This window comes from Talpa europaea, assembly GCF_964194135.1.
Source record: "Talpa europaea genome assembly, chromosome: 15".
Lineage (NCBI taxonomy): Eukaryota > Metazoa > Chordata > Mammalia > Eulipotyphla > Talpidae > Talpa > Talpa europaea.
The window spans coordinates 35,959,753-35,987,750 of NC_140083.1; the positions used below are offsets into that span (position 1 = coordinate 35,959,753).

The 27,998-nt window shown below is 36.3% G+C and overlaps 1 protein-coding gene across 1 annotated transcript; it reads left to right on the forward strand.

The window, feature by feature from the left end:
• Positions 1 to 281: 281 nt before the first annotated feature.
• Positions 282 to 27,646, forward strand: MDM1 (Mdm1 nuclear protein; the record flags this gene model as incomplete). Its single annotated transcript, XM_084255987.1, has 15 exons — positions 282 to 299; positions 1,227 to 1,341; positions 4,861 to 5,225; positions 6,254 to 6,388; positions 11,670 to 11,837; positions 12,593 to 12,696; positions 12,778 to 12,877; positions 16,371 to 16,400; positions 16,735 to 16,910; positions 18,196 to 18,501; positions 19,266 to 19,378; positions 19,470 to 19,579; positions 23,973 to 24,225; positions 26,541 to 26,600; positions 27,429 to 27,646. The coding sequence occupies 15 exons, from the start codon at positions 282 to 284 to the stop codon at positions 27,539 to 27,541; spliced, it is 2,166 nt and encodes a 721-aa protein (XP_084112113.1). The 3' UTR covers positions 27,542 to 27,646.
• Between the last annotated feature and the right edge of the window lie 352 nt (positions 27,647 to 27,998).

Here is a 27,998-nt window from a genome sequence, read left to right on the forward strand (position 1 = left end):
TGTGGCACCGGGGAGGACGGCGTCCCCCTTTCGGGCACTGATTGGTCGAATCTTAATGACATCACAGGCTTCTCCGAGTCACGATTGGTTCTTAAGCTCCAAAATGGGAGGGGAAAGGCAGAGCGACAGGACTCAAGGAGGGAAGCGCGGATTGCGCCGGCGCGTAGTCGGGGACGCCAGGCCGAGGCTTTTGCTAGGGAACCGACTGTTGTCGCCCCGCCCCCTCGGGGCTTTTTGTCCCGTTAACTGTCGGAGTGGCGGGGGCTCCAGCGCCGGGCGACATGCCGGTGCGCTTCAAGGTGAGGCCGGGGGCTCCGGACCTGACTGTGGGGAGCCGTGGCGGGGCGGGTGCGGCGCGCTGGGGCCGCGTTGGCTTTCCGCGTCGCGCCTCTGCCTGCCACGTTCTTGGAGGATGTCGAGCTCCTCTTACGTAGCTGCCTCTCAGCTCACACTTTCGAATTGCCGTGTGGAAGAGCTAAGTGGTGTTGAGAAAGGTTTATTTTGAAGGACTCAAAGGAGTGGAGACAGAGGAGGGCACTTTTATAATGGTACTAAAGGGGCTTCAGTATGGGACACCTCCCATTCCTTTAAAACTTGAAAGTGTATGTCATTTCAAGACCTGAGAAATGAGATCATGATAAGCTCAAGACAGGGTATAAGAAATACACATTTTTCATTGACGTGCGTTGGCTTAGGGTTAGCTGTCAGGGTCAAGCACCGTTCAGCGTAAATGGACTACAGCATCCTACAAACCCTGCCTCCTTTTAAGGGCTTGTATCCAAAAGGGCAGGGGAATTTGTCTGTCTTAAGTTGACTTTAAAAAATTTGGAAAAGTACTGGGCACCAGACGTAATTTTGTATACACCAGACGTAATCTTGATGAGAATTTAGGATAATTTTAGTGGTGGGGATTTAGATTGTCACCTGTTTCCAGACAGGAGCACAGGTCTGGGAATCAGGGAACCAGCAAAAGGGTAGCCACTCTGAGCCGGGCATTCCTGCTAGCTTCTGCCTGGAGTGGTTGTGAGGATTAGAGAATGTAGCACGTGTAAACTACTTAGCACAGGGCTGGGAAAATATTAGCCATTATTAAGGAGCTTGTCTGTGTTTATCAATCTTAATTCTTTCAACTCCTCTTAGCAGTTCACAAATTATTTTTTACTGATGTCTGCTTTGAAACAATGTTTATCAATTGCATTGTACTCAAATTGTACTTTGCATTGCAGGGTTTGAGTGAATACCAGAGAAACTTTCTGTGGAAAAAGTCCTATTTGTCAGAGTCCTGTAATTCCTCAGTGGGGCAAAGGTATCCTTGGGCTGGCCTTAGATCAGATCAATTGGGTAAGTTGAATCAACTAAGAGTCATTATAACTTCATAAAACCTTTGGGTTAAGTTTGCAAAGATAATTTTTTAAAAAACTGTGAAGCATTGTTCAATTGTCCCAGTTGACTCACTGATTTATTAAATAATATTTATTGAAGGTTTCCTATAGGCCAGGACCATTCCCAGCTTCTAGGGAGATAGTCTTGAGCTAGACAAGTAACTCTTAATTGTGAGGAAAAAATGGTAAACAAGAAACTGAGTAAAACTAAGGGATTTCACATTGTTATATAAAATTGTAGGTTTATGTGATAGGTAACTTGGGGGGAGGGGCGGGCTAGAGGAAATAAACTTTAGCTTGATAGTCAGGAAAGTCCTTTCTGAAGAGGTGATATTTGAATTGAGATGTCAAAGTTGAGAGTGGCCAACCCTCTGGAGGAGTAACCCCGCTTCCCACACCATGGTCTTGAGGAATGGAAGCTTAGATAAACTAGTTAGTTTAAAGTTCACAGTTAGTGATACAGAACCATGATTTGAAATCAAGTCTGCCTTCTTCAAAGCCCATAAAACCACATTCTTGTCATACATGTTTTCTCCCTGTAGCCCAGGGAAGTCAGAGCCCTGGACCAAGGCTTTCCAGAGCATGGTAGCAGGGAAGAGTCAGACTGACTTTATTCTACCTGCTTGTTTCATTCTCCTTTACTAGAATATAAGAACTCAGATCGTGACTGTCTTCTCCTCCTGTTCCTGCCCAATATCTGACATAAGGTCTTGGCACACTCTAGTGCTTATTGAAACTAATTTTTGAATGAATGAATAAAACCTGAGTTTGAATCCATGTTAGCTGTGTGCCCTTGGGCATATTGGGCCTGTTTCACCAAATGGGAATTAGAATGCCCATTGTGCTGGATTGTTGGAAGGGATTAAATGAGATGTTGCCAGTTAAGTCCAATGCATATATACTGATGAGTGCTTGGTGCTCCATATCCTTATATGTGTTGTGTAAGTCCCTCAAATGCTAAATGTTTGAAGTCAGGTAAAGAACAGATCTATGTGTGGGGTGCTAGGCCTGGAAGGCTAGTGAGGTGAGGAGAGTGTTTCAGCATTAGATGTGGGGTGCAAAGAGAAGCATGGGCTAGAGTGCGTAGCTCTTTTCAGGTTCCTTTGAAGCATCAGGCTCCTTTGCTCAGAGGCTGATTCAAAAGCTGAGAGTCCTTCTGTCCTGGGCAAGGTGGTGCTTTTAATTCTCTCCAAATGACCACAAATTTGAGACTGCATTAGATTAAGAATCCAAACTGGGGAATTGCTTAACCAGATAGTTGCCCTTATAGCATTTGGCTAGACTAGCTACACTTGAGGTTAGTGGTGATGAAATAAGATTGTGGGAGCAAAGCTACTTTGGGGTATGTTTCATTATGAATGAAGGAATGGTCTGGGAGAGGAATGCTAACAAGGAATTTGAGGTGCAAGTGAGATCTCCCAGATGTTGAGAAAGGAGGTGGGAGGCTAGCAAGGTGTAGTAGCATTGTTACCTAGGACTGGCAGGATGCTCTTTTAACACAGTGTATTCTTTTACCTGAGGATTTGCTGTTGCTTGGGGACAAGGGAAGACCACTTGAGAATTTCCCCTTTACTTTGCTTTTCTACCTGAAGCTTCGCTCTGTGCTAAAACAGAAGAGAATTCTAGGGACGATTCTAGTGATCGTCAAATGTTTCTGATTTCTTACCCCCTAAAAAGAATTTGGAAAGTCTTCATATCCCTTTATGTTTTTAAGTTGAGTATCCCTTTATATTTTTAAGTTGATACTTAATTTTTTTATTATAAACTTCATGAATAATTTCACAGGGTGATTTCTGGTATACTCAATATTGAGTGTATGTTATATACATACATATAGTTAAAACTTTGGAGTTGCCAATTAAGTTTATTCAGCTTATGGTAACTGTTTATCATATAATAATTGGTAAAATTATGACTCATTGGTAAAACTAATTAAGCAAATTATAATTTTTTGTGAAAAAAGTAATTTTGTTTTTCAATTCAGATAGATGTATTATTATTTATATATGCATATCATGTGACAAGTCTGTTTCAGATGAAGTTTAATTCTAAGATAGGTATATGGGAAATTTGTGGAGCTGGGTGAAATAAAATGCTGTTCCTTTGTCATTTATAATCTCTGCCTTCTGTGCTTTGCTGTCAAATATTCTCCCTTAGGAGTTATGCTTTCTTGAATTGTTGCTTTGTTTGTCCTTCCCACCTGTGAGATCTTTTTTATTCCTTGGGACTGGTTGAGTGTGTCTACCTTATGTGAACTGAGAGAAAGGTGATTATGAAAGGGGAAAAATGAAGCTCCAGATGGCAGATGCAGCTCTTAGACAGATCAGCGTCAGGAGAGAGCACATATGGAAGCTGGATCTGGAGAAAGATCCCCTAAAGCTGCTTGTTTCTGTTTACACCCCCCCCTCCTACCCATGACATGTCTTTATGTGCCTTCTAGTTTGAAGCACAAGGGTGGGAACCCTGGGTTCGTGGTTGAAACATCCATGATAGAGGCTAAAAAACTTGGGGTTTAGCTCATGCCAACTTTTCTGCCCACCTTCCTTCTTGTTCCCTTTTATTCTTAATCTTTCTTCCCCACCCTGCACAGTTTTCTTTCTATTTAAGGGATGGCCTCAAACTAGAGCAGTATCTCAGTGACTGTCATTCCACAGAGCTCCTCTTACCTGGGTAGAAGGTTAGATTTTTGGACGTTGCTTGCCAGACAAATATAGAGAACTAGTATCGGAATTCTTGCTAAAAGGATTCATTCTCATTCATTCTCAGGAAATCAAGGCAAATGTAGAACTAAGGTCCAGCCTAATGACATCTCATCCCTTCTCATCTTAGCTTGCTCTACATAAGAGAAGCTTTGTGAAAAGTTCCAAATTTTGACAATACCAGGGCCCATTGTTCTGATAAGTAGCACAGGAAAGTAATTAGAAACGGAGACAACAGGTACTGACTGGCTTGCCAGGCCCATCATGTTGCCATTCCAGTGACTTTGTGTTAGGATAATTCAAACATTAAAAAAATAAATATTTATTTTTAAAACAAATCTTTATTTATTTTTAAGATTTATTTATTTATTTATTTATACAAGCACTGGGTATAGTCAGAAGCGTGGGAGGGTGAGAGAATTCACCAGAGCCAGAGTGGGGAACAGAACAGGCAGACTGATGAATTACACTGCTGAGGGGAGCAGTGGGCGCAACAGGAGAGGTCTGCTGTGCCATGTGGGACACTCGCTGGTGGCCAGGGGATCAAACTGGTGCTGCAGAGGCTGCGGGCAGCTTCGGGCAGCTTGGCAGCCCAGCTGTTCAACCACTGCGCCACTAGGGGAGGCCCCATTGTTCATGTTTAAATAATGTTTGCCTCCCCCCCCTCCCCCGCTCCCAACTGAATTTTAAATTGCATTTTTCTTCTCATAGGTATTATTCAAGTTGCCTTTGTAATTCAATTCTTTGGTAGCTGCTATGTTGTATATTATATTTTGTAGGAATCACAAGAGAGCCAAGTTTTATTTCAAAAAGAAGAGTTCCTTACCATGATCCACAGATTTCAAAATCTCTAAAGTGGAATGGACCTATCTCAGAGAACAATGTGGTTGTATCACAAGAGCCAGAAACGCCAGAATCACAAGAGGCAGAACAAAGAGATGATGTTAACCAAGAAAGAGTCCTTGCACTAGAAGCTTCCAGGGTTCCTAAGAGAACTAGACCTCACTCTGCAGACTCCAGAGCTGAAGGGGCTACAGCTGTTGTGGAGAATAATGAGGATGTAATAGCAAACCATACACCAGTTAATGAAAATGTGGAACTGGAACATTGTACCAAGCTTCTTCCAGAAAATGTAGATAATGGGGTAGGTATATATGCTCTTTTCAAAAGCATAGAATTCCTTGTAGATTTCATCACACTGTTGTATTTTGTGCTTAAAAATTTCCCATTGTTTTCTAGTCTAATGTCCCATATAATAATAAGAGGCTGTTGACTTTAGTTATTGTGAATTAGTTCTATTCTTAATAATTGCTGTTTTGTACTGGTTATTCTGAGATATCCCTTCACTGCGTGGACACCCTTCCTCCCTTCCTCTGTATTTTATTCTTCGTATATCAGCACCTGAGACCTAAGGGAGGGATCAAGTTGAGACAGAGAAGGGGGCAGTAACCATTACATCTGGCAGAGGTAGCGAGCTGACTTCTGCCTAGGCCCTTTTCAATTTCTTATTGTGTACCAGGAAGAAAACAAACAGAATCTCAGTTGACAAAGTGGAAAAGGAAGGAGAGTTCTGGCTGGATCTCAAAGATCTGGCAGTTCTGCTCTCATATGTCACAGCTGGCCTGCAGAAGGATCTTAGGAGCACATAAGCAGAGGCTGCAGGAACCGTGCAGACACCTCACTTCCTCCTGCACTCCACTGCCTCTTCCCCACTGCATGTCCACTGCTGACTGGAACCACAGAGGCATTTATAAGTGAAGAAGAATCTGTGGCTTTTTGCAAAACCAGGTTGCACAGATGACTCAAGGAAGGTGATATGTAAGTCTGGTGGCAGGGGAAGGGTTATCCCAGAAGCAATGTGTGGATCAGTCAAGGTGCTGTTGTTTTCAGTCATAGATTTAATTGTGAAAAATTGCTAGGAAGAGACTAAGAGATGCCATCATTTTGGGGAAAGCATAATAATTACTTGACAGTATTAAGAAAGACATTTTAAATAGTTTGATAATTTGTGAGAGACATCAATTAAAAATGTGCATGTAGTTAACAATATCTTACTGAACTTACACATTTTTTGAAGGTAGATTTTATGTTTTGTTTTGTTTTTTACCACAGTAAGAAAAAATTTGAATAGACATTTTTAATGACTGAGTGGGATTTTTTTGTTCCTAACAGTTGGATAGAATTCTTCGGAAGAAAGCTGGATTGACTGTTGTTCCTTCACATAATGTCTTAAGAAATTCTGAATATCAAAGAGAATTTGTTTGGAAGACTCCTAAAGAAACTGCTCCAGTTTTTGCAGCCAATCAGGTAGTTTAATGGATGTGTAATATATTTTTAAGTATCACATCTAATCTGGATTGCATATTTACATAGAATTAAGTTTTGACAGCAGAATTATATGCGTAGGACTGAAGGTAGGTTCTAAAAATGTGAAAATGAGAGTTTTGCTAAAATCATCCTTTTAAAGGACAGTGGTATTATCACTCTGTCTTAGGCTACTGATGATCATTGTTGTCAGATCCAGCACATGTAGCAAATATGGACAAGGTAGTAAAAACTTGGGAACTGGTAAGTTTTCTCATGACAATAGATATTTTTTATTTAAAAAAAAAGATTAATCTGGTTTTTATTCTAAATGTGTTTAAAATTAATGTATTGCATATTTTCCATTTTCTAAGAAAGGTATAACTGTTTGGAATATTTATTTTAGTAAACACCAAATAAGTTAAAAGCAAAATATATCATTTTGTCCTGTCATATGAACACTAATAGGACTTGTTAGTTTAACTATATATTTATAACATACAAAAGCTATAATATAACTAAATGTGATAGTAGATATCATGTATCCTTGCACAATTTTAGTACTGAGCTGTTGTTTTATGTCCTCTAGACAGTTCTTAGCCTCTTTTTTTTTAAAAAGATTTATTTATTTATGCATACAAGAACTGGGGTATAGGCCAGAGGTGTGGGGGGTGAGTGGATTCACCAGAGACAGAGTGGGGAACAGAACAGGCAGATGTACCAAAACACACTGCTGAGGGGAGCAACAGGCAAGTTAGGAGAGGTCTGCTGTGCCATGTGGGTTGCTCCCTGGCCAGAGATCGAACTGGTGCTGCAGTGGCTGCGGACAGCTCCACAGGCTGCGTCTTAACCCCTTGCACCATCAGGAAGGCCCAGTTCTTAGCCTCTTTACCTCTCATTTATGTTCTTAACCATACTCCTAGATCTACGAAGGACATACTTCCCTTTGGATTATCCACAAAGATCCATGACAACTTAGTGTTTACTTTCTCCTGAACTGTGTGTTTTTCTTTATAAACACAAATGCACACATGCACACACATGCACACACACCCCTTTACACACCCTTATGTTAGTTTTCTCCTGTATCTCAATAGTTACGTGTGTACTTTATGTACCTCTAAGAACTTGAGAGGATAGCCAATTTAGTAAGAAAATAACATCAGTCATCTTACACTAAGATAACACCACCAGTGATCCTATCGGTTGTGGTAACTTTGGGCTTGTTCAGGTTTTAAAAAAATCTGAAATTTATATAACATTTTAGAAGACACAAAATAACAAAATGATGTATACCCTTTATTGATCTACTAGATAGGATAAGTACTTCTTTTGCTGGCTCACTTTGGTAGTAAGTACATCCAAAAATGTATGATCTAAAAATTATGATTGTTCACAACCCAAATGGCCAAAAATAGATGACTGGATCAAGAAGATGTGGTATATGTACACAGTAGAATATTGTTCAGCAATCAAACAAGGAACACTAATGCCATTTGCAGCAACATAGATGGAGCTTGAAGGGATTGTGCTTAGTGAAATAAGTCAGAAATTAAAGAAAAACACAGATGGTTTCACTTATAGGCGGAATATAGGGGATCAAGGAAAAAAAATAACAACAAAAAAACCCACATCAAAACAAAAATAGAGAACTATAAATCAGACACGTTCTTCACTGGAAGGAAAAGGATCAAAACGAGGGCAGGAAGAGTACAAGGGACTATGGTGATAGTGGCACAGGTGAATTGGTGGTGGAATTTCATTGGGACAATACCTGAGAAAAGAAAGTAAACATTGTAAGAAAATAAATAAATAAAAATTAAAAATATAAATAAATTATGATTCTTCAGTTCTGGTAGAGTATTTCACCTTTAAGCTAAAGCTGATTCAAATCAAAAGCAATTGACAACTTACATTTTTTAGTTAAAAATATTATATAGAAATGTATTTTTTATGGGATCAAAAGTATAACAAAATAAATCACTAGCAATACCTTCATTAGTGGTTTTATTGCTTTCATTAGTGAGGGTTGCAAAGAAATTTTTTTTGGCAGCAAATGCTCTTTATTCAAAGCATAGCAATTTCAGAGTCTGGATCAAAAAGCTTTGTGACAAAAATTTTCAGTGCCTATTGATTGAGAACCTCTAAGGGAGCTCTTAGTTCTATTTTATCAGACACCTGTTTTCTGAAAGGATGTATCATATTCATATGTAAAGGAGTCAGAATAACTTTTGGCAGAAAAGTCCTTGAGATTATACTGTACTTAAAAAGATACATTGTTTGGATTTGATCTGTATGAGGGTATACTATTGAGTTTTATAGAGTAGTATTATATCTTATTTGAGTTCCAGATCTTTTCTGTTTGCTTTCCTTGTAGTTAGCAGTAATATATATCATAAAATGGAAATCATGTTATAATATATTAAGGGTAAAAAGGAAACCTTAAAAAATAGAAACATAATTATTATCTGATTTTTCTCTTGCCTTAAGCTAAAAATAAGCAAGCAAACACGAAACGGGATAAATGAACATACCAGGTATTCAAAATGTTAAGAATTTCCTATTGTTGCAGTCAGAAAAATTAATTTGTCAAGGCAGGAAAGAACCTGCAGATTTAACAATAATTGCCTTGTAAAACTAATGTCATATTATGACAGTGTCTACTTTATTATCTCATTACCAGGCCAATGGGAGGGAGTGGTGGGGAACTTGGAGATATATAGTTCATTATTTTTTTTTTTTGCTTAAGCATTATATTGACTACAGTAGCTATTGTTCAAAGCATACTAATGAGTGTAAAAAGTTGACCTTTGGGCTTTATCCCCACCTTTTTTGAGATATAATTGGCAAATAGAAATTTATAATGTGCATTGTGATAGTTGATTCATATACATATGTACCTATATATACACACATACTTCAGTCAAGTTAATATGTTATCTGTCAGCTCACATGGTCACCTTTTATATGTGTGTGGTTAGAACCCTTAAAATCTATCCTCTTAGCAAATTTAAAATGTATGGTGTAGTATTATTAATTATAGTCACTTTGGATCTCCAGAACTTAGCTTGCATAACTGAAACTTTGTACCCTTTGACCAACAGCTCTACCATTTTCCTTCTTTCTTGCAACTACCATTCTATCATCTACTTCTATGAGTTTGCCTTTTTCAGATTTCACATATAAATGAGATCATGCAATATTTCTTTCTGTGCCCAGCTTATTCCATGTAGCATCTCTTTTCCAGGTTAATCAATGTTGTTGCAAATGACAGGTGTCAGGATTTCTTTTTTTTTAAGGCTGAATAGTAATTCATTGTATATTATACATAATATATGGATACACAATGGAATATTATAATGCTAAATATATATAACATATACATGTTCATATGCCATGTTTTCTTATTCATATGTTGATGGACACTTAGACTGATTCTGTATCTTGGCAATTGTGATTTTGCAATGAACATGAGAATACAGATATCTTTCTGAGATACTGATTTTATTTCCTTTGGGAATATACCCAGAAGTGGGGTAACTGGAGCATATGGTAGTTCTATTTTAATTTTTAAGAAACCTCCACACTGTTTCCATAATGGAAATATACATTCCCAGCAATAATATACAAGGGTTTCCTTTTTCCACAATCTTGGTAACACTTCTTAATCTTTTGCCTTTTGATAATAGCCATTCTAATAAGTATGAGGTGATAGTTCATTAGGTTTTAATTCACATTTCTCTAATGATTAATGATCTTGAGCACCTATTTATGTACATGTTGGTGATTTGTATGTCTCCTTTGGAAAAATGTGTATTCAGTTCCTCTGCCCATTTTTAAATTAGATTTCTTTTTCTGTTGACTCATATGAGTTCTTTATTATTTTGGATGTTAATGCTTTACCATTTTCACCCATTTGGTAGGTTGCCCTTTCATTTCATTGTCTTTTCATTTGTTCATTTTTATTTTCTGTATAGAAAACTGTGTACTGAAATTTGATGTAGTTCCACTTGTTTATTTTTGCTTTGGTTGCCTTTCATTTTGGTGTCAGATCCAAAGGATCATCACAAAGACCACTGTCAAAGAGCTCATGCCCTCGGTTTTCTACTAAGAGTTTTAGTTTTAGGTCTTATGTTCAAGTCTCTAATCCATTTTTGATTTGATTTTTATATGGTGTAAGTTAGTGGTTTAGTTTCATTCTTTTTCATGTGGCCGTCTGATTTCCCCACCATCATTTATTGCAAAGATGACCTTTTCCCCATTGTATAATTTTGACTCCTTTGTCATAAATTAATTAATCATATATGTGTGGATTTATTTTGGGGCTCTCTGTTCCATTGATTTCTATGTCTTTTTTGGGGGGGATTTTATTTATTTATTTATTTATTTTTAAATAGTTTTTTTTTTATAGAGGCATGTTTTTATTTATTTATTTATTATATTTGTTTGTTTGTTTTGTTTATACATGCACTGGGTACAGTCAGAAGCGTGGGAGGGTGAGAGAATTCACCAGAGCCAGAGTGGGGAGCAGAGCAGGCAGAAGGACTGAAGTACACTGCTGAGGGGAGCAGCAGGTGGCAGGAGAGGTCTGCGTATCATGTGGGAGCCTCCTCCGGTGGCCGGGGAGCAGCCGGGGATCGAACCGGCGCTGCAGAGGCCGCGGGCAGCTTCGCAACCCAGCGCTCAACCGCTGCGCCACCGGGGAGGCCCGGGGCGGGGGGATTTTTTTTTAAAGATTATTTTTTATTTATACAATAGCTGGGGTATAGGCCAGAGGTGCAGGAGGGTGAGAGGATTCACCAGAGACAGAGTGGGGAACAGAACAGGCAGATTGACTGAAATACACTGCTGAGGGGAGTAGTGGGTGTGACAGGAGAGGTCTAACGCTCCATGTCTATGTCTGTTTTTTATCCCCCTTTGCCTATTTTTTAATTGAGTTGTGTTCTTGCTACAAACTTGAGTTCCACGTGTATTTTGAACGTTAACCCCTTATCGGATGTAAGAGTTGCAGATATTTTCTCTCATCCCATAGCTTATTTTTTCATGCTGTTGATGTTTTCTTTGCTGTACAGAAGCTTTTCAGTTTGATGCATTTCCATTTGTCTGTTTTTGCTTTTGTTACCCTTTGAATGTTAGAGATATGAAATGAAATTACAATCATCTGTAACTTTTGCTTTTTAATGTCCTATAGTTCAACTTGATATAGGAATTCTTTTTTTTTGGAAATTAAAATAATTTCTGTATCTTTAACAAATGAAAATACTAAAGTAATTTTTGTTTTAAGGTTTTCCACAATAAAAGCAAATTCGTTCCACAATTCAAAGGTAATTCAATCATCCATGAAAGTGAATACCAAAGAAATTTCAAGGGTTTATTTCCAGTGAGAGAACCAAAATTAAGAAATGATTTGAAAGAGAATGGAAACTTTGAAACAGTATCTCCTGAAAAAAAGGTATTTGTCAACTCTTTAAACAAAACCTTCATGATTTTAGATTCTTAAACATTTTCTTTCACTTACCACCACCACCTGAGATTTATTTTTAGTTAGTTTATTAATTCATTTGTACATTTAATGTCAAATATTCATTGGGTACTTACTTAGTAGGAGCTGAGCCCATGGCAGGTACTGAGAATACAATGATAACCCCAGCTTTAAGCAGCCCTTGGGGTAGCTGGGTGACAGAGATGTATATAACTAAATGCGATATCATGTGATGAATGCTTACTACTACAGCAGGTAAGTCTGCTTTATATATATATATAGATATATATAGATATATATATCTATGTATATGTATATATATAACCTGTTATGTTCTTGGGAAGAAAAAGAGTTGTTGGGTTACTTAGTATAACAGTGTAACTCATCCAAATCTTGTTTACTGTAGCACAACTTAGAATATCAAAGGCAAAATGTAAGACCACTGTTCAAGAGGTAGTAACAACAGATTACTTATTTACATGTTTATTAATTTTTTTCCTAGCCAGAGATCTAAGATTTTTATGTTAGAAAATTAAGCTATATATTGAGCTTTATCTTAAAAAAGTGAACAGATATATCAGTTTCAAATATTGCTTGTGATTTCTGTTATGTTTAATAGTTAAAACAGAATTACAATACTGTACCCAGCTATACTTTATAACATCTATGTTTCCACTTTAATTATAACATTTTAAGCATAAAATTTTAAATTATTTTCATTTTAGTGTAATAAAACAGATGATTCTTTAAAATTAGAAGCAGAGATGGAATTAAAAGACTCAAACCAGCCTAAAAAAAAACTTACTCCTTGGAGACATCAAAGACTTGGGTATGTATTTTATGAGAAAAATATCATGGCATTTAGATGATCAACATGGTGAAATATTTACTCTCATTTCATTTCTGTTAGGAAGGTGAATTCTGAATATAGAGCAAAATTCCTGAGTCCAGCCCAGTATTTATATAAAGCTGGGGCTTGGACACATGTGAAGGAAAACATACCAAATCAGGTGAGTATATATAAGCTCAGTGAGTTGACATTTTCTTTGCACCTGTGTGGTAGTTTAATTTCACAATGAGTTTCATTTAGCAATAGGGACTGTAATTTAAAGATGTATGATACACTCACGTACTAAAAATAAATTTAAATTTATATGTATTAGGACATAATTTATCAGTGTGTTTACTTTTTTAAGAATAACTAATGCCTTCGAGGTTAGTATTTAATATTATTAAGGTCTTAAAAGTTAAAAATGTTTTTTTACAACAGATACTTAATTGTGTTAATTAAATAGAATTGAACCATTTTAGATTTGATAGTTTTATAACGTTCAGACCATGGCGCTCGACTCAAGATTAATTTTTAAGATTAGTTTGTCTGACAGTGGCAGCCATATCAGCAGGTACTGTTACAGTCTATAAGGACAAGGAAGGTGTGGCCTGTGCAGATAGGGATATAGGCTATAGTGCTGGAATACCCTGACTTATGGAAGAAATTCTGAGAATCTTTAAGATAGGTTTGAGGGAAAGAGTAATCCTAGAGTTGGGAAGAGTACTAGTTTAGTACTAGCTTTTATAGTCACAGGGTAAACATTGGAGCTTTTTTGTTTATTGCTTAATTAACATCTTTTAAACCTCATCTTGATGGTTTTTTGACTTTTCTGTATGAATAAACTAAATTAAAGGACTTTGTTACAAAATAAATTTGCACATTTCAGGTACATTGTGTAATTCAGCAGATAGTATAAGGGATCACTAGATATAAAATAACTCCTCATTTTAGGGGAATGATTATTTGGGAAAAAGAAAATTTCTCCCCATTTCTGAGCGAATTTTTTATATGTAAATTTTAAACAATTTAGTTGAAAATTGATTTGGGAAAGGAAATTCAGAAATGAAAACATTTCTACATACAGTGTTTGTGTTATATAATCTGATGGCTTTACTGTTGAGGGGTATATGTGTTGTTTTTTACTGAGTTTGGAATGGTTTATTTGTTTCTTTTTTTAGTGGCTCTGATTGACTGTAGGGATTGTTCACACCATTGGTTTTTTTTTTTTCATTCTAGGGGAATACCTTGGGAAATAGTAACCTAAATGTCATCTTAATTTAGAATTATAGAAGTTTAAAGTCATGTGTTTCTTAAATGTTATAATATCAACACTAAGATTATTAATAAAGATGCCAATAAAGTAAAACATTGAGTTTTTATTTGTCAGTAACAAATAGAGCTAAATAAACTGAAGTTTCACAGTTTCTACAGGTATCTTCTTTCCTTCCTCTTTAAAAATTTGACATCAAAAACTGGATCACTGTGTACAGGGAGGGGGTATCTGTCCATCTCATCAAGCAATAAGGTCCTTCCACATGGGCAGAATGCAGCCTCCTGCACAGCTCCTTTCTACTCCACCCTGCGCTCTGTGCCAGCTGATAGATCCCCCTTTGAACTGTCACTTCAGTTTGTCTTGTTCGTTTATTATGGCATGGACCATACCAATACTATGATAATAATTTATCATAAAGGAGGAGGTCTCTCTTCTCTACCAGATTGTTAGTACATTGAGTGCAGGGACTTTCTTGCTTATCTTTGGCTACCAGCTGTCTAGCGGAGGCCTAGCACTTAGTCCACCCTTGGGACAGTTTGTGAGTCAGTATTTAAATGTTACATTCTCCCTCACTTGGAGGAGTTCACAAGTTGATGGGAGAGAACAAGTAATTCTATTAGAATGAACTGTCAGTGCTAATGGAGATAAGCACAAAGGGCTTTGACACAGAGGAAGAAATGATGCTTTTGGGCTTGCAGATTTGATCATGAAGTGATGGAATGGCCATGAAACATTTGAAATATGGGGGGACTTATTAGAAATACAATTTGGATCATATTAAAGCATCATATTAAGTTTTGTGCATACAGAATACCTTGTTTGGTAGTTCAACAAATTCAGCCTGTGTTTCAGTTCTGCTAAGTGCAAAATCACTGCTAGTAATTTTCATTAATGTACGGATGTTGACAGAAATGATAAAAGAACATGGCTCAATTTTTTTAGCAGTGAAAAAATCAATATTTTGGATTATTCTAGAGAGTGTATCAGGTTTGATCCATAAAGCTGTAGGACTTTACTGGGATTGTATGATTTCCTATGCTACCATGGCAGGTGCTGTCCTTAGCTTTGGCGAATTCTGTAGAGATATAGCACTTTCATCCCTTTGCATTCAGTAGTGTCTCAGTGAGGCACTGACTGTGTTTCTTCAGTTGCTTTTGCAATGCTGAGTTTCATTGCTTGCTTTTCTGTCATTAAGTATAAGAAAAGCAATTTATCAGATTGTATATCGATCCATCTAGTGCTAATATTCTATCTTTATGATAGAGAAAATTATAGAGTTTTCAAAAATAAAGATTTTTTTTTTCATGCCACAAATTATGATTCTCAATTAGGGGGCTATGTATTTTTCCATTTTAAGGTTTTTTGAAACAATTTTAAGGGACCACTTAGTTTGTATTGTAGAATTGTGTTTAGAGAAGCCAGCAGGTGGCAGTATGCTGTGTCAAATTAAAGGATTTCAAATGAGTAATAAAAGGCTCCTGGGCATATGAAAACATGTTTGCATATTAGGGAATTCAGATCACCTTAAAATTCATCGGAACATTTTTTTTTGGTATGTACTGTCACTTTGTTAAATACATCACAATGATGATTTTGTGGGATTAACAACAATTCTATGTTTAATATTTTTTTTTAAGTTGAGATTTTATTTTTTTTATTTTTAATATTTTATTTTATATATTTTTTACATCATTTTTCATTTTGCACAATGTATGCATTTTCATCTTGGTTATATTCCCCATACAATTCCCACCCCCCGTATTTGACCCTAATCCCTCCTCCCCTCCAGTCCCACCGTAGTGTGTCTCTGGTTTATAGTTGCTTGTTGATTTTGATTTTTACTTTATTATAATTAGTCTTTTCCCTGGTCTCTTATTTAGGTTTTCTAAATTCCTGCTATGAGTGAAAACATCCGGTATTTTTCTTTTTCTTTGCCAGAACACTTTTCATTCATTCTTTCAACAAATACTTACTGAACACTGGTAGGGAAAACAACAATGAGATTTTAGCTGATTCCAAAGAGATGTTGAGGAATTTGGAGTGGGACGCTACATGACTTGGTTGTGGAGACTATAGTAGTAGCTGTTGTATATAAAACTTGGAAGTAAAGATGGGAGATAGGGTACTCTGGATGTCAGTACTCTTTCAGAAGTGGGAAATAAGGATTGGTTACATGTCATTAACAGCATCTATCATGCAAAAATGTGGCTGACTTTCAAGGTAATATTAAGATATCTTGGTTACTGAATTAAATGTGACTAAAAATACTAAAAAATATTGATTGACAAGTTTGGTAGATATTTAGAAGGAAGAATAATAAGATATTTCATTGATTGCCATTAATATTCAATTATGGCATTGACCTGTCATTAAGTGTGTTTCTGTATTCCTCCCCTAGGATTCTCTAAATGCTGTGTGGTATGCGGAGGTTTGTTGCTTTTGACTTTTTAAAACCTATAATAATGCATAGAGTACTTGTGTAATTTCAGTTGAAGTAAGAAGTAGGTGTCAGTATTTTTCCTAGCTGCTGCAAATTTCCCTCTGCCTGCTGGCCTGAAATAAAATAACTGTATTGTGCTTTGGCTTGACTGTTCTAAATGTCTGCTTAAAAATGCACATGGTTTGATGAACATTTGTGGCTGGTTTTGCCTTTTCCCTTGGTCTCTAGCAATATTTGTGCAACGTCTTTGATATGCTACTTGGGTATATTTGCAAAGGACTATTTACAGTAATACAGGATGTATCTCAACTCTCCTATATAGGTTAAAGAACTCCGAGAGAAAGCTGAGTTTTATAGGAAACGTGTTCTGGGAACACATTTTTCTCGAGACCATCTGAATCAGATTTTGTCTGATAAGAACCGCTGTTGGGATGTCTCCTCAACCACAAGCTCAGAAGGAACCATTAGTAGCAACATTAGAGCACTAGATCTTGCTGGGTGAGCTGTTCTCTGTGGATGGTGAAAAAATATGTTGTGGTTTATGTAGGTCACAGAATTACATAGTAAAAATGACATGACCACTCAAGATTTGTCTTCTAGTTAAAAGAAGATATGCTAGCTATTTATTACATTTCATTATTTTTATTCTCTGAAAAACAAGACTACATACTTGACTTACAGACTTGTGTATAAATAATTCATAATTTGAGTCTGGAAGACTATTTTATAACATTGTTAACAATTAAAAATAGAATAGGGAGGATATAGGAGATGTAAATGAAACTTTAAAAAAGGAAGAAAAGGGCCTCCCTGGTGGCACAGGCGATTGAGCGCAGCGCTGTGAAGCTGTCCGCAGCCTCTGCCATGCTGATCCCGGCCAGCCTCAGAGCAACCCACAGGGTGAGCAGACCTCTCCTGTCTTGCCTGCTGCTCCCCTCAGCAGTGTATTTCGTCAGCCTGCCTGTTCTGTTCCTTCCTCTGTCCCTGGTGAATCCTCTCTCCCTCCCATGCATCTGGCCTGTACCCTGGTTCTTGTATAAATAAAAAAAAAGAAAGAAAGAAAAAACAAAGCCAGTAACAGCAAAAAACAGGTTCAGTTTAGAGACTATAATCTATAAGTATGTTTCTGTTATTAAATAGGATATTTGTGGTTAATATGAAACTTAAGCCCCCATGCTTTGGGAGAATTCTCTGCTTTTTGGGTCTTAAAGTGAACATGATTTAAATATAAGAGAACTAGCACATTGATTTGTAGTAAATAGTTCTTAGTTGTTACAATATATTAATATAGTTATGCATACCAAACTGAAACATAAGTTCAAATTAGGTGACATCTTATTTTAAAAGTTCATTCTAAAATCTATTCTTTAACAATGTCTTTTAAAAAGATAAATCTATATAAAGTATAAAATTTGAATTAGTTGATCAAATTACTTGATCCACAAATATTCTGAACAAGTTAGACCCTGAGGGGTTCTATTTTGGGCATACATGCCAGTTTTGGGAATATGTATAAGTTTTGAAGCAATGGTATAGGTATGTATGTGTGAAGGTAGGAGTCAGAGGAGATTCATGTATTTGGGGATATTTTAATAGAAACTCCAGATTGGTAACTTTAATTTATTCTACCATAAAATGAATTCTTTGACTTCTTTTTTCAGTATCTAGGTGAGGCAATATCTATGGGAAACATAGTTGTGAATAGTGGAATGGAATGACAAGCTCATTGAACTAGAGACCTCAAGCCAGTCAAGTTTAAAATAAAACTTATTTTGTTATGCAGAGATCCTACAACCCATAAGGCTTTGCAGAAAGGCTCTTCTACAAAGCTAGAAGAAAAAAGTCCTGTCTTGGAAGAACAGCCCCAAAAAAATACCATGGAGAAGTTGGGTGTGACAGATGCTCCCACCTTACCTGTTAGAAGGCGTCTGGCTTGGGATGCAGAAAATAGTGAAGTCAATGAAGATGTACAGAAACAGCCAAGAGAAGAGGAAGAAGAAGGGGAGAAAAGGGTTGAGCAGGTTTCTATGGGAGAACCAGAGAAGTTGGAAGTACCTGAGAAGTCTAAGGAAGACAAGATAAAAGAAGGGTGAGAGTTTTGAGTTTTACAGTATATAGAAGTGTTGTACCCTGTCAATGTGTATTTTGTTTTTGTCACTAAGAATAGTGGTTTATGTTCTTGGTTTTATGAGTAATAAAGAACAGATTTTACTTTAATGTCATAAATTAGGTTTTCTGTGTTTCTAACTTGATTACTTAGATATTGAGTCACAACTAATTGGTAAGTATACACTTGGGGAGGAGGTGGTTAGAGTTTTTTTTCATTTATGTCCTGTTAATTATAATTATGCTTGGGTAGATTTGTAAATGTGTCTGGAAGAATGACTTTCTTGATGACTTAAGGAAAATAGCTGATGGTCTCTAATATCAGATGTTTATACCAAAAAAAAAAAAAAGATAATGCTTCATAATATTAAAATAAGTGATTTCAGCAAATAGCCTATTCCTGTGGATTTATAATACAAATTGCTTTGGGGAATGGTTTTCTATCATTGACAATTGAAATTGCTATAGAGACTGCTTTTTGTCTGTAGTCCAAATCCCTTAGCACTCATTCATGAGTTTTGTAACTAAGATGGAACTTAGGCCATCTTTTGCTGCTGGTTTGTAGTGATATTCCCTTTTTCTAATATTCAGTCATTCAGCTGCATTGTTTGTTATTGTTATTTTTTTCAAAAACAAAATGATCTTATCCTACAAATTTTATACTTTATTATTACATAGTGATGGCAAAGTGTTTCTTATCATATTTTCTGGAGGAAATGCTTCTGAACAGTTTGTTTTAATTTGTAGGTCAGAGTCTTCTTCCGTATCCTCAGGAAAAGGAGGTAGGCTTCCTACTCCTAAGCTGAGAGAACTTGGTGGAATCCAAAGGACTCATCATGATCTTACCACTCCAGCTGTTGGTAATAGGAAAACACTGTGCAGTTTTTATTTAACCTTTTTTTTCTACATGATAATTTAGTTTGAAACATGTCATTATCTGCCTTTTCCCAGGAGGTGCTGTTTTAGTGTCTCCATCTAAAGTGAAACCTCCAGTTCTAGAACAGAGGAAAACAGTGGCCTCTCAGGACTGCTTAGAAACGCCAAAGAATGATTTTAGAAAGGTAAATATTTATATTTTGGGGAAAAACATCATTTTCAGGAAGTGATTATTTTAACTGCGTGCAATAAATGAATTGTAGGTTCATATTTTAGAAATGACATCGTGGAGATGATGGTTATTAACCTACTTTTAGTAAGGCAAATGCATTGCATTTTTTCTGGGAGTGGCTTTGTATTTCTGCTGATATAATTTCAAATCTTGTTAGTAGTGACTCAACAGAAAGAAAGAGAAGAAAAACAATACTGTTTATTGAGTGTATACTGTGTGACAGTCGTGTTTTAGCTGTCTTCCAGGCACTGCTAATTGGAAAAGAGAGAGAATAAATAGGATAACTAGGTAAATATATAATATTTTAGATAGTGATAAGTAATATAGAGAAAAATAAAGCAGGGGGAGTGAATAGGAAATAGGGAAGTGAAATAGGAATCCTCTCTGAGCTGCTTGTCTTTGGGCAGAATTGGAGAAGGTGAGTGATCAACACATGTGTGTACCTGGGACACATTCTAGGCAAAAGGACAGCGAGTGCAGAGTTCTCAAGGTGTGAAAGTACCTTTTTAATTCCTTGAGGAACAACCAGGAAGTCAGTGTGACTGGAGCAGAGAGCACAAAAGGAAGAGTAGTGTGGGCCATGAACTCAGAATTAGGAACTAAATTGTGTGAAGCCTTATAGGTCATAACAAAGACTTTGACTTTTATTCTGAATGAATGAGGGACAGAGAAGTGAAGTGATTTGACTTCAGTTTTTCTAAGCTCCTTCTGGCTACTGTGTTGAGAATAGACAGTAGGGGTGAAACTAGGTCAGAGTCAATTTCAATATCCAAGCAAGAGGTGATCATAGTGTTGGTAGTTTGGATTGTAGTGATGATAGTGGAGGTCATGCGATGTAGTCTGATTCTGGATATACTGCAAGATTTATTGATGGATAAGATATTGGGCAGGAAGAAAAATAAGATCCAATGATGACTCAAGATTTTTGCCTTAAGCTAAAAGGATAGAATTGCATTTAACTGATATCGGAAAGACAGTACGAGGAAAAGATTTGTCAGGAATGATCTAGAGTTCTGTTTTTCACATATTAATTTGAGAAGCTTATTAGACATACAAGTAAACATGTTGAGTAGGGAGCTGACTAAGAGTTTGTAGTGTAGCAGAGAGCTTGGGCTATCAATAATCATTTGAGACTCTTTATCATATAGCTGGCAGAGGTATGTAAGGTCCTGAGATTAGGGGAAATTGAGGGATTAGGTGTAGAGAAGAATACATGTAGATAGGTTTGAGTCCCAGGTTTTTTATAGTGACAAGTTGAGGACTAACCAACAAAGAGACTGAAGAGGAACAGCCAGTGTGGTGTCCTGGAGGTAGTGAATGACTGCCACTGATGGGTCAATAAGGTATGAGAATTACTGGATTTAGCAACATGAATGTTTTTATTGACCTTGACAGAAGGCAATTTTGGAAGTTCACAGGGACAACTGCCTAAATACCAGTCAGTTCAAAAGAGTGGAGAAGAGCAGAATTGGAGACCGCTATCATGGACAATTCTTTCAATAGAATTTTCTTGAAGGGGCCTAGAGTGATGGAGTGATAGTTGGAAAAAATGATATTAAGATGGAGGAGATGACAGTACATTTGATGATGAGAACAGCTTTAAGAGCGAAAAAAGATGCTGCATAAATGGAAGGAAAATTGCTGGAAAGATGTCCTTGAGTAGGAGAAAGGGTAAAGGATTTTTATGGAAGAGCAATGGGCTTTAGGCACTCTAACAGTTTTTATGTGATTATAAGAAGGCAAGCAGAATACATGGGCGCTGCTGCTGAACTATAGGAAGATGTGGCAGGAGCTGTTGCAAAGTCTCTTCTGATTCCTTCTTGGTACATGTAAAGAAAGAAAGAATGAGCCTGGTAAAGAAAATGTTGGGGTTTGAGGAAAGAGAAGGCATGAAATAGTTATTTCAGAGAGTGGAAAAGTAAGTGGGCCTAGAAAATAAGAAATATTGTAGTTTAACAGTAAGAGGTCACTAATCTCACATCGTAAACTTGATGTGAGATTAGTCAGGATGGGTTGTATGTTTTTCTTCAAGCACAAATGGCATCAGAGGTGAAGCATAATAGGGTTCATATTCTGTCAAGGGAACAAGCCAAAATGAGAAAGGAGGCTAGGGAACTAAGGTATGCAGGGAAGAGATTATGCCTGACTGATCATGGAAGTAGAGTTAGTTAGAGAAAATAGGATTTGAGGATGGGAGGTCCTGACAGATTGAAGGACTTCTTGTTGTTGCAGTTGGTGTACCTGTGGGGATAAGTTTTAAAGTTTAGTAGGTGGTGGTCAAAAATTGAAATTATGGAGAGGTTGCTGTTACCAGTAATGACAAGGTTTAACATGTAATCACGGGAGTGACTGAAGTAGGGTAGAGAGCATTCAGTGGAGAGGTTCAGTTGTTTTAGGGATTTTGCTGATTGCTGTTCATGAGTTCCAGAGAGCACAGTGGAGAATTTTCAGGTGTTGAAGAGGGGTGAGAGACAGATTAAAGCCCAGTGTGTGTGCCCCCTCCCTTCCACCTCAGTATTTGGAACAGAGCCTACCTCATAGCAGGTACTCATTAAATGTGTGTTGGTACTGGTTTGGATAATGGGGAATGGGAGACCATGAGTGACTTCCAGGTTTCTGGCTTGTCCAGCAGGATTGATGGGGAGGGTGTGCCATGCACTGAGTAAGGGAAATCTGGACAAGTTATTCTCTTAGAGGAGTCTATCTGGAAGTCCATTTTCATTTATTTTTTAATGTTTTCTTATGTGCTAAGCACTATTTTAGGATTTGGGAATTCATTGATAATCAGGGCAAAATCTGCAATCATGGAATTTACATTTCCATGGGAATGTCTGTAGACAAACAATTTTTTTACAAAGATAAGGTAGTTTAAGTGTTATGAGTTAAATAAAACTGCAAGAGACTGCCAAGGGTAGATGAGACTGTTTTAGTTTGGATCATCAGTATGGCATCTACAAGAAGATGACATTTTAGCTGAGACCTCACTTACCTCTGCCCATGCAGAGATCTGGGGCAGAGGTGGTTTTCCAAGTAGGAAGAACAGCAAATGCAGGTGTACAACAGGGAGAATTTTAAAGAGCATGAAAAGGCCAGTGTGCCTGGAGCCTGCAGAGGGAAGAGGAGAGAGTAGGGAATGAGGTTGGAAAGGAGGCCAGGAAAGGATTAGGGTCAAAATAACATGGGTGCAATTGTATGGAGAATATAACCAAAATGAAAATGCATACATTGTGCAAAAATGAAAAATGATATAAGAATTATATAAAATATTAAAAAATAAAGCAATGGTTTGAATATTGATAAACTAAGTTAATGATGAAAAGCAACAATTATAAGGAATAATTAGAAAGTTTGAAGCTGTATTTTGATTTATTGGTTTGCATTCTCCTAAAAAATAAAATTATATACGAACTTAAGGATACATTATATTATCAATTATATTATTCACTGTAGAAACTGGAAAATAATGACCAAGCTAAAAAAAAACAAAAAGCAAAAATGATGTCATACCTACTGTTCTGGGATATCTACTGTTGAATTTTTGAGTTATTTATGTATATAGTGTGTTTGTATACTGTTACACTGTAGGTAAGCTTTCATAATCTATTTTTTTCTTGCTAACAATGTATTGTGAACATATTTTCATCATTAAATACCATTTATAATATAAATTTTAATAGTGACTTGATAATGCAATCTAGAGTGATAATATAGTTTTTTTTCCCATCAGTTATTATTGAACTTATTTTTTGAAACTAGGTGCCAATTTTTTTGTTGTTTTTTGGTTTTTGTACCTTGAAAAAATGCTGTAAAGAAATTCATCCTTCAGCTAGTTTTTGTTCATATTGTCTTTTTGTAAATATTCCCTAAGTATTACTGTGTGATTGAAGAACAGAAAATTTTAAGTCTTGTTGTTTTGCCAATTCCTCTGAAGAGTGTGCTCCCAGCAATTGTGTGAGAGTGCCAATTTCACTACTTGCCAACTCTGAGTATTGTAGTTTTGATTTTTTTTTTAATTTTTAAGATTTGGTAAGGTAAAAGTTAGTGCCTTAGTGTTTGATTTTGAAATTATTTGCTATTAGCTCTTTGTAACTTATGTATATTTGAATTGCTTAAAAATATCTTTTTTATTTTTTAATTAGGCTTATTCTTTTATTACTTTAAAACACATTTATTTAACAATGGTAATAATTCATTGTCAACCATATAAGTTGTATATTTTCCCTAAGTTTGTCATTTAAACAAACATATTAATGTTTTTATTTTTTGATTTTTTTTATTTTTGTTTTGTTTATTTACTTATAAATGTACACATGCATATGTATTTGTCTTTTTTTTTTATCATTTAGAAAGATAGTCGTGTTATGTCTATCCTGACTTCTCCAACCGCTGGCATAAAAACAATTGATCCCCTGCCTTTGAGGGAAGATTCTGAAACCAATATCCCCAAATTTGGTGAGGCACCTCTTCCAGTTTCAAAAACCTTACAATATCCAACAAACACACCTCAGCAGTCTCCTTCTCCACCATATACTTCATTCCACTGGAATCCCACCCGTCGAATTCAGGGCTCCCTCAGAGATCCAGAATTTCAGCATAATGGTAATTATTTTGGTTTTAATTTTCTTGTCTTTTAAAATGAAAGCGTTATACTGATAGGTATAGTAAGTACACCTGTACTATATATTAATAGTGTTATTTAGTTTTTTTAGTTAATGTAATAAATTTCTTTAAATAGGAAAAAATCTCATATTTGAAACACTCAGTTGTGCGGTACCTGTATTCACTTATGTTTAGGGCGTGAGCTGTCTTGTCCAGCTCTTTCTGTACACATGTAGACTGGCTACTAGCTGCCAGTAGCACCTCTTCCCTGGGTATGATAACCAAAAATGGTTTTAGAAATTGTCAAATGTTGCCTGGGTGTAGAATTCAAGGTCATAAATTATTTTCCTTTAGTACATTAGAAATGCCACTGCGCTTTCTAACTTCCTCTATTATGGTTGAGAATTTGATGCTCTTTTATTTTCAATCTTTCACATGTGGTTTACATTTTTCCTTTGCATCTTTTAGGGTCTTCTTTTTACACCCAATGTGCTGACATTTTAAAATGGGTCTCCATTCGTTTTGCACACCCTCCGTAGATACTTTACAATCTGGAAACTTAAGTTTTTTGCTTTGGGGAAATTTTTTTGACTTACTAATTATTTCTTCCCCTTTATTTTCTGTTTACTCTTTCTGGCACTATAGTTATTCTGATATTGAACATGTTAAGCATTATCTTATTTTCTTTTCTTACCTCCTATTTTCCATCTGTTTTTAGAGAGGTTATTAATTTTTATCTTCTACCTCTTGAGTTTTTACAAAATACTTTGCTCTATTTGTAATTTCTAAGAATTTTTTTTAAATCTCTTCATACTCTTTATTTATTTTTTAAATAAAATGAATTTTATTCTTTTTTTTTAAATTTTTTTTTATTATATCACAGTTTTTTATTGGCCAAGAATCCAGATATGGTTTAGCTGGATTTTTTTTTTTTCATACTCTTGTTTATTTCATGGATGGTCTGTTTATCTCTTTGAGGGGCTAAAAGATAATATGCAACAACTCTCTTCCTCCCCATCTTGAATATGGTACCCTTGCCCTCAGTTGAGCCTGGTATGCTTGAGTCAGAATAACTCTGATAAACCTTTAGAGATGAGACATTCATTTGTCTTTTGGGAGAGAGGTAGTTACCTAGCTGTGTAAATTTTTTTTTTTTTAATTTTCTAGAGGCATGTCTTATTTATTTATCTATTTGTTTGTTTGTTTGGTTTATACATGCACTGGGTACAGTCAGAAGCCGGGAGGGTGAGAGAATTCACCAGAGCCAGAGCAGGGAGCAGAACAGGCAGAAGGACCGAAGTACACTGCTGAGGGGAGCAGCGGGCGGCAGGAGAGGTCTGCGCGCCATGTGGACCCTCCTCCGGTGGCCGGGGAGCAGCCGGGGATCGAACCGGCGCCACAGAGGCCGCGGGCAGCTTCGCAACCCAGCGCTCAACCGCTGCACCACCGGGGAGGCCCCTAGCTGTGTAAATTTAAAGAAGGATCAGACAGACTTTTTTTTTTAAATATTATTTATTTATTTATTTATATTTATACAAGCACTGGGTACAGTCAGAAGCGCGGGAGGGTGAGAGAATTCACCAGAGCCAGAGCGGGGAGCAGAGCAGGCAGAAGGACTGAGTACACTGCTGAGGGGAGCAGCAGGCGGCAGGAGAGGTCTGCGCGCCATGCAGGACCCTCCTCCGGTGGCCGGGGAGCAGCCGGGATCGAACCGGCGTTGCAGAGGCTGCGGGCAGCTTGGCAACCCAGCGCTCAACCGCTGCGCCACCGGGGAGGCCCAGACAGACTGTTTTGTAAAGGATTTTCGCCAAATTTCTGGTTCAATATTACCTTCACTTCATCTTTCTATGGCACCACTCAGCACTTCTAACCTTGAGCCATTAAGGGAACAAATTGCTTGTTTCTTTGTTTCCCTGTTTTCTAGTTTAGAATTGAACTGCATGAGTAAGATAACACACTCATTACCCTTAATTTGCTTTCTGCTTCCAAAATTATTTTTCTGTCTCCAATTTCCTTTGTCCTGTGCATTTATATTATTTTCGTCAAATGTGTATATTCCATCTACCATCTTTAAACTGAAACCTACAACATTTCTTTAAAGTTAGAATTGATTGATATTATCATTGAAAAGAATTCTAGGAGGGTATCCATTATTAACTTAAATATTTGTAAGCATATTATAAATTAATAGCCTTTTGATAAAATTTCTATTAAAGATATAAAGTTAACAAAATTTTTATCAGCTTCCTTTCATTATAAATAACATATACTGTTGGGTGACTTTGAAGAATAATTTCTTCTGCCTTTGTTTTAAGTGGGAAAAGCAAGGATGAAAAACCTCCAGTTACCTCAGCATGAAGCCTTTAATGATGAAGGTATTTCATAGTCAAATAACATGATAAAAGTTTGAGGTTTTATTATATGGTAGTTTATGATAGTATAAGACCTTATATTTTATTAGCATTTTATACTTTTCAGAGTACTCCCATAGATGTTATTTCAGTAAGTCTTTGAAACCTAGAGGTGGGGGATGAAATGATCCCCATTTTACAAAGTGAGTCAACTGGGAAACTAATGCATTGAAAAATTTCTTTTAGGGCAAACGGGTAAGAGAATGTGCCTTGTATCACACTCAAAATAAGGATTGTTTCTATTTTTCTAGCCTGACTAGTTGGGGGCTCAGGAATCATGGCCTAGTATTATAGTCATCATCATTTTTTCCAAATTCAATTTTCAATTCTAAAAAAAAAAAATCACAGTAAGTGAGATTATTTTAGAATTGTGATATAAGTAACATGTTTAAGGTATGGCATTTTGTTTTAAAAATTTTTTTAAATTTTTAAAAGCTTTTTGCTCAGAACAGCTGTGCTTTTTAAAGCAGGACAAGACAGTATGATGATGAATTGTTTTAAAGTAATATTGAAATCATAGGCCTTGTGTTTAGGTAGTGACATGGGGTTTCAGGAAGGAAATGCAGAATGCTCACTCAACATTAAAATGTTTGATTTTTAAACATGGTAAACTTAGAAAATTACTATGAATTTTCTAGGGATGCTAATATATTTTAATATATTACTATTTTCTAACAGCATCAATGTTGACTTTACAAATCTTAATGGTTTTAATTTTCTGCTAATGTTATAAAACATAGCATTTTATAAAATATTTTTTTTTTTGCACTGAATATAATTCTCTCATTGCAGATGAGGACAGATTATCTGAAATTTCTGCTCGCTCTGCAGCTTCTAGTCTTCGGGCTTTTCAAACTCTGGCACGAGCTCAGAAAAGGAAGGAGAGTTTCTGGGGTAAAACATAATTAAATATATATCTAGTTGAGTTGTATTTATCTAGGGAACCATCATTAGCATAGTTTTTCTTTGTTGCTTTCCTATGGTAAGATTTTTCATGTTTTTCCCCTAACATTTCCTACTAAAAAAAAATTGATTAAAAAAAAAAAAAGAATTGATTGAAAAAAAAGAATTGTTTTTTCAATAGACAATTCAATTTACTTGGAAAATTTTAACAGTTTCATACGAATTTAACTTTTAAAGAATTGTTTTTATATCTGTCTATAAGCATAGATTATATAACAGTTCTTTACATGTTCTAACTTTTTGTATTAGGCATCAGGGATAGCTGATAAAGTTTTAAATGTCACATATTCAGAGAATATTCCAAAAAGTGAACAAAGTCAAGTAAAAATGGAGATCCAGGTATGAAGTATATATTCCCCTAAAAAGTATATGTATCTTTATAATTATCAATGTCATAAA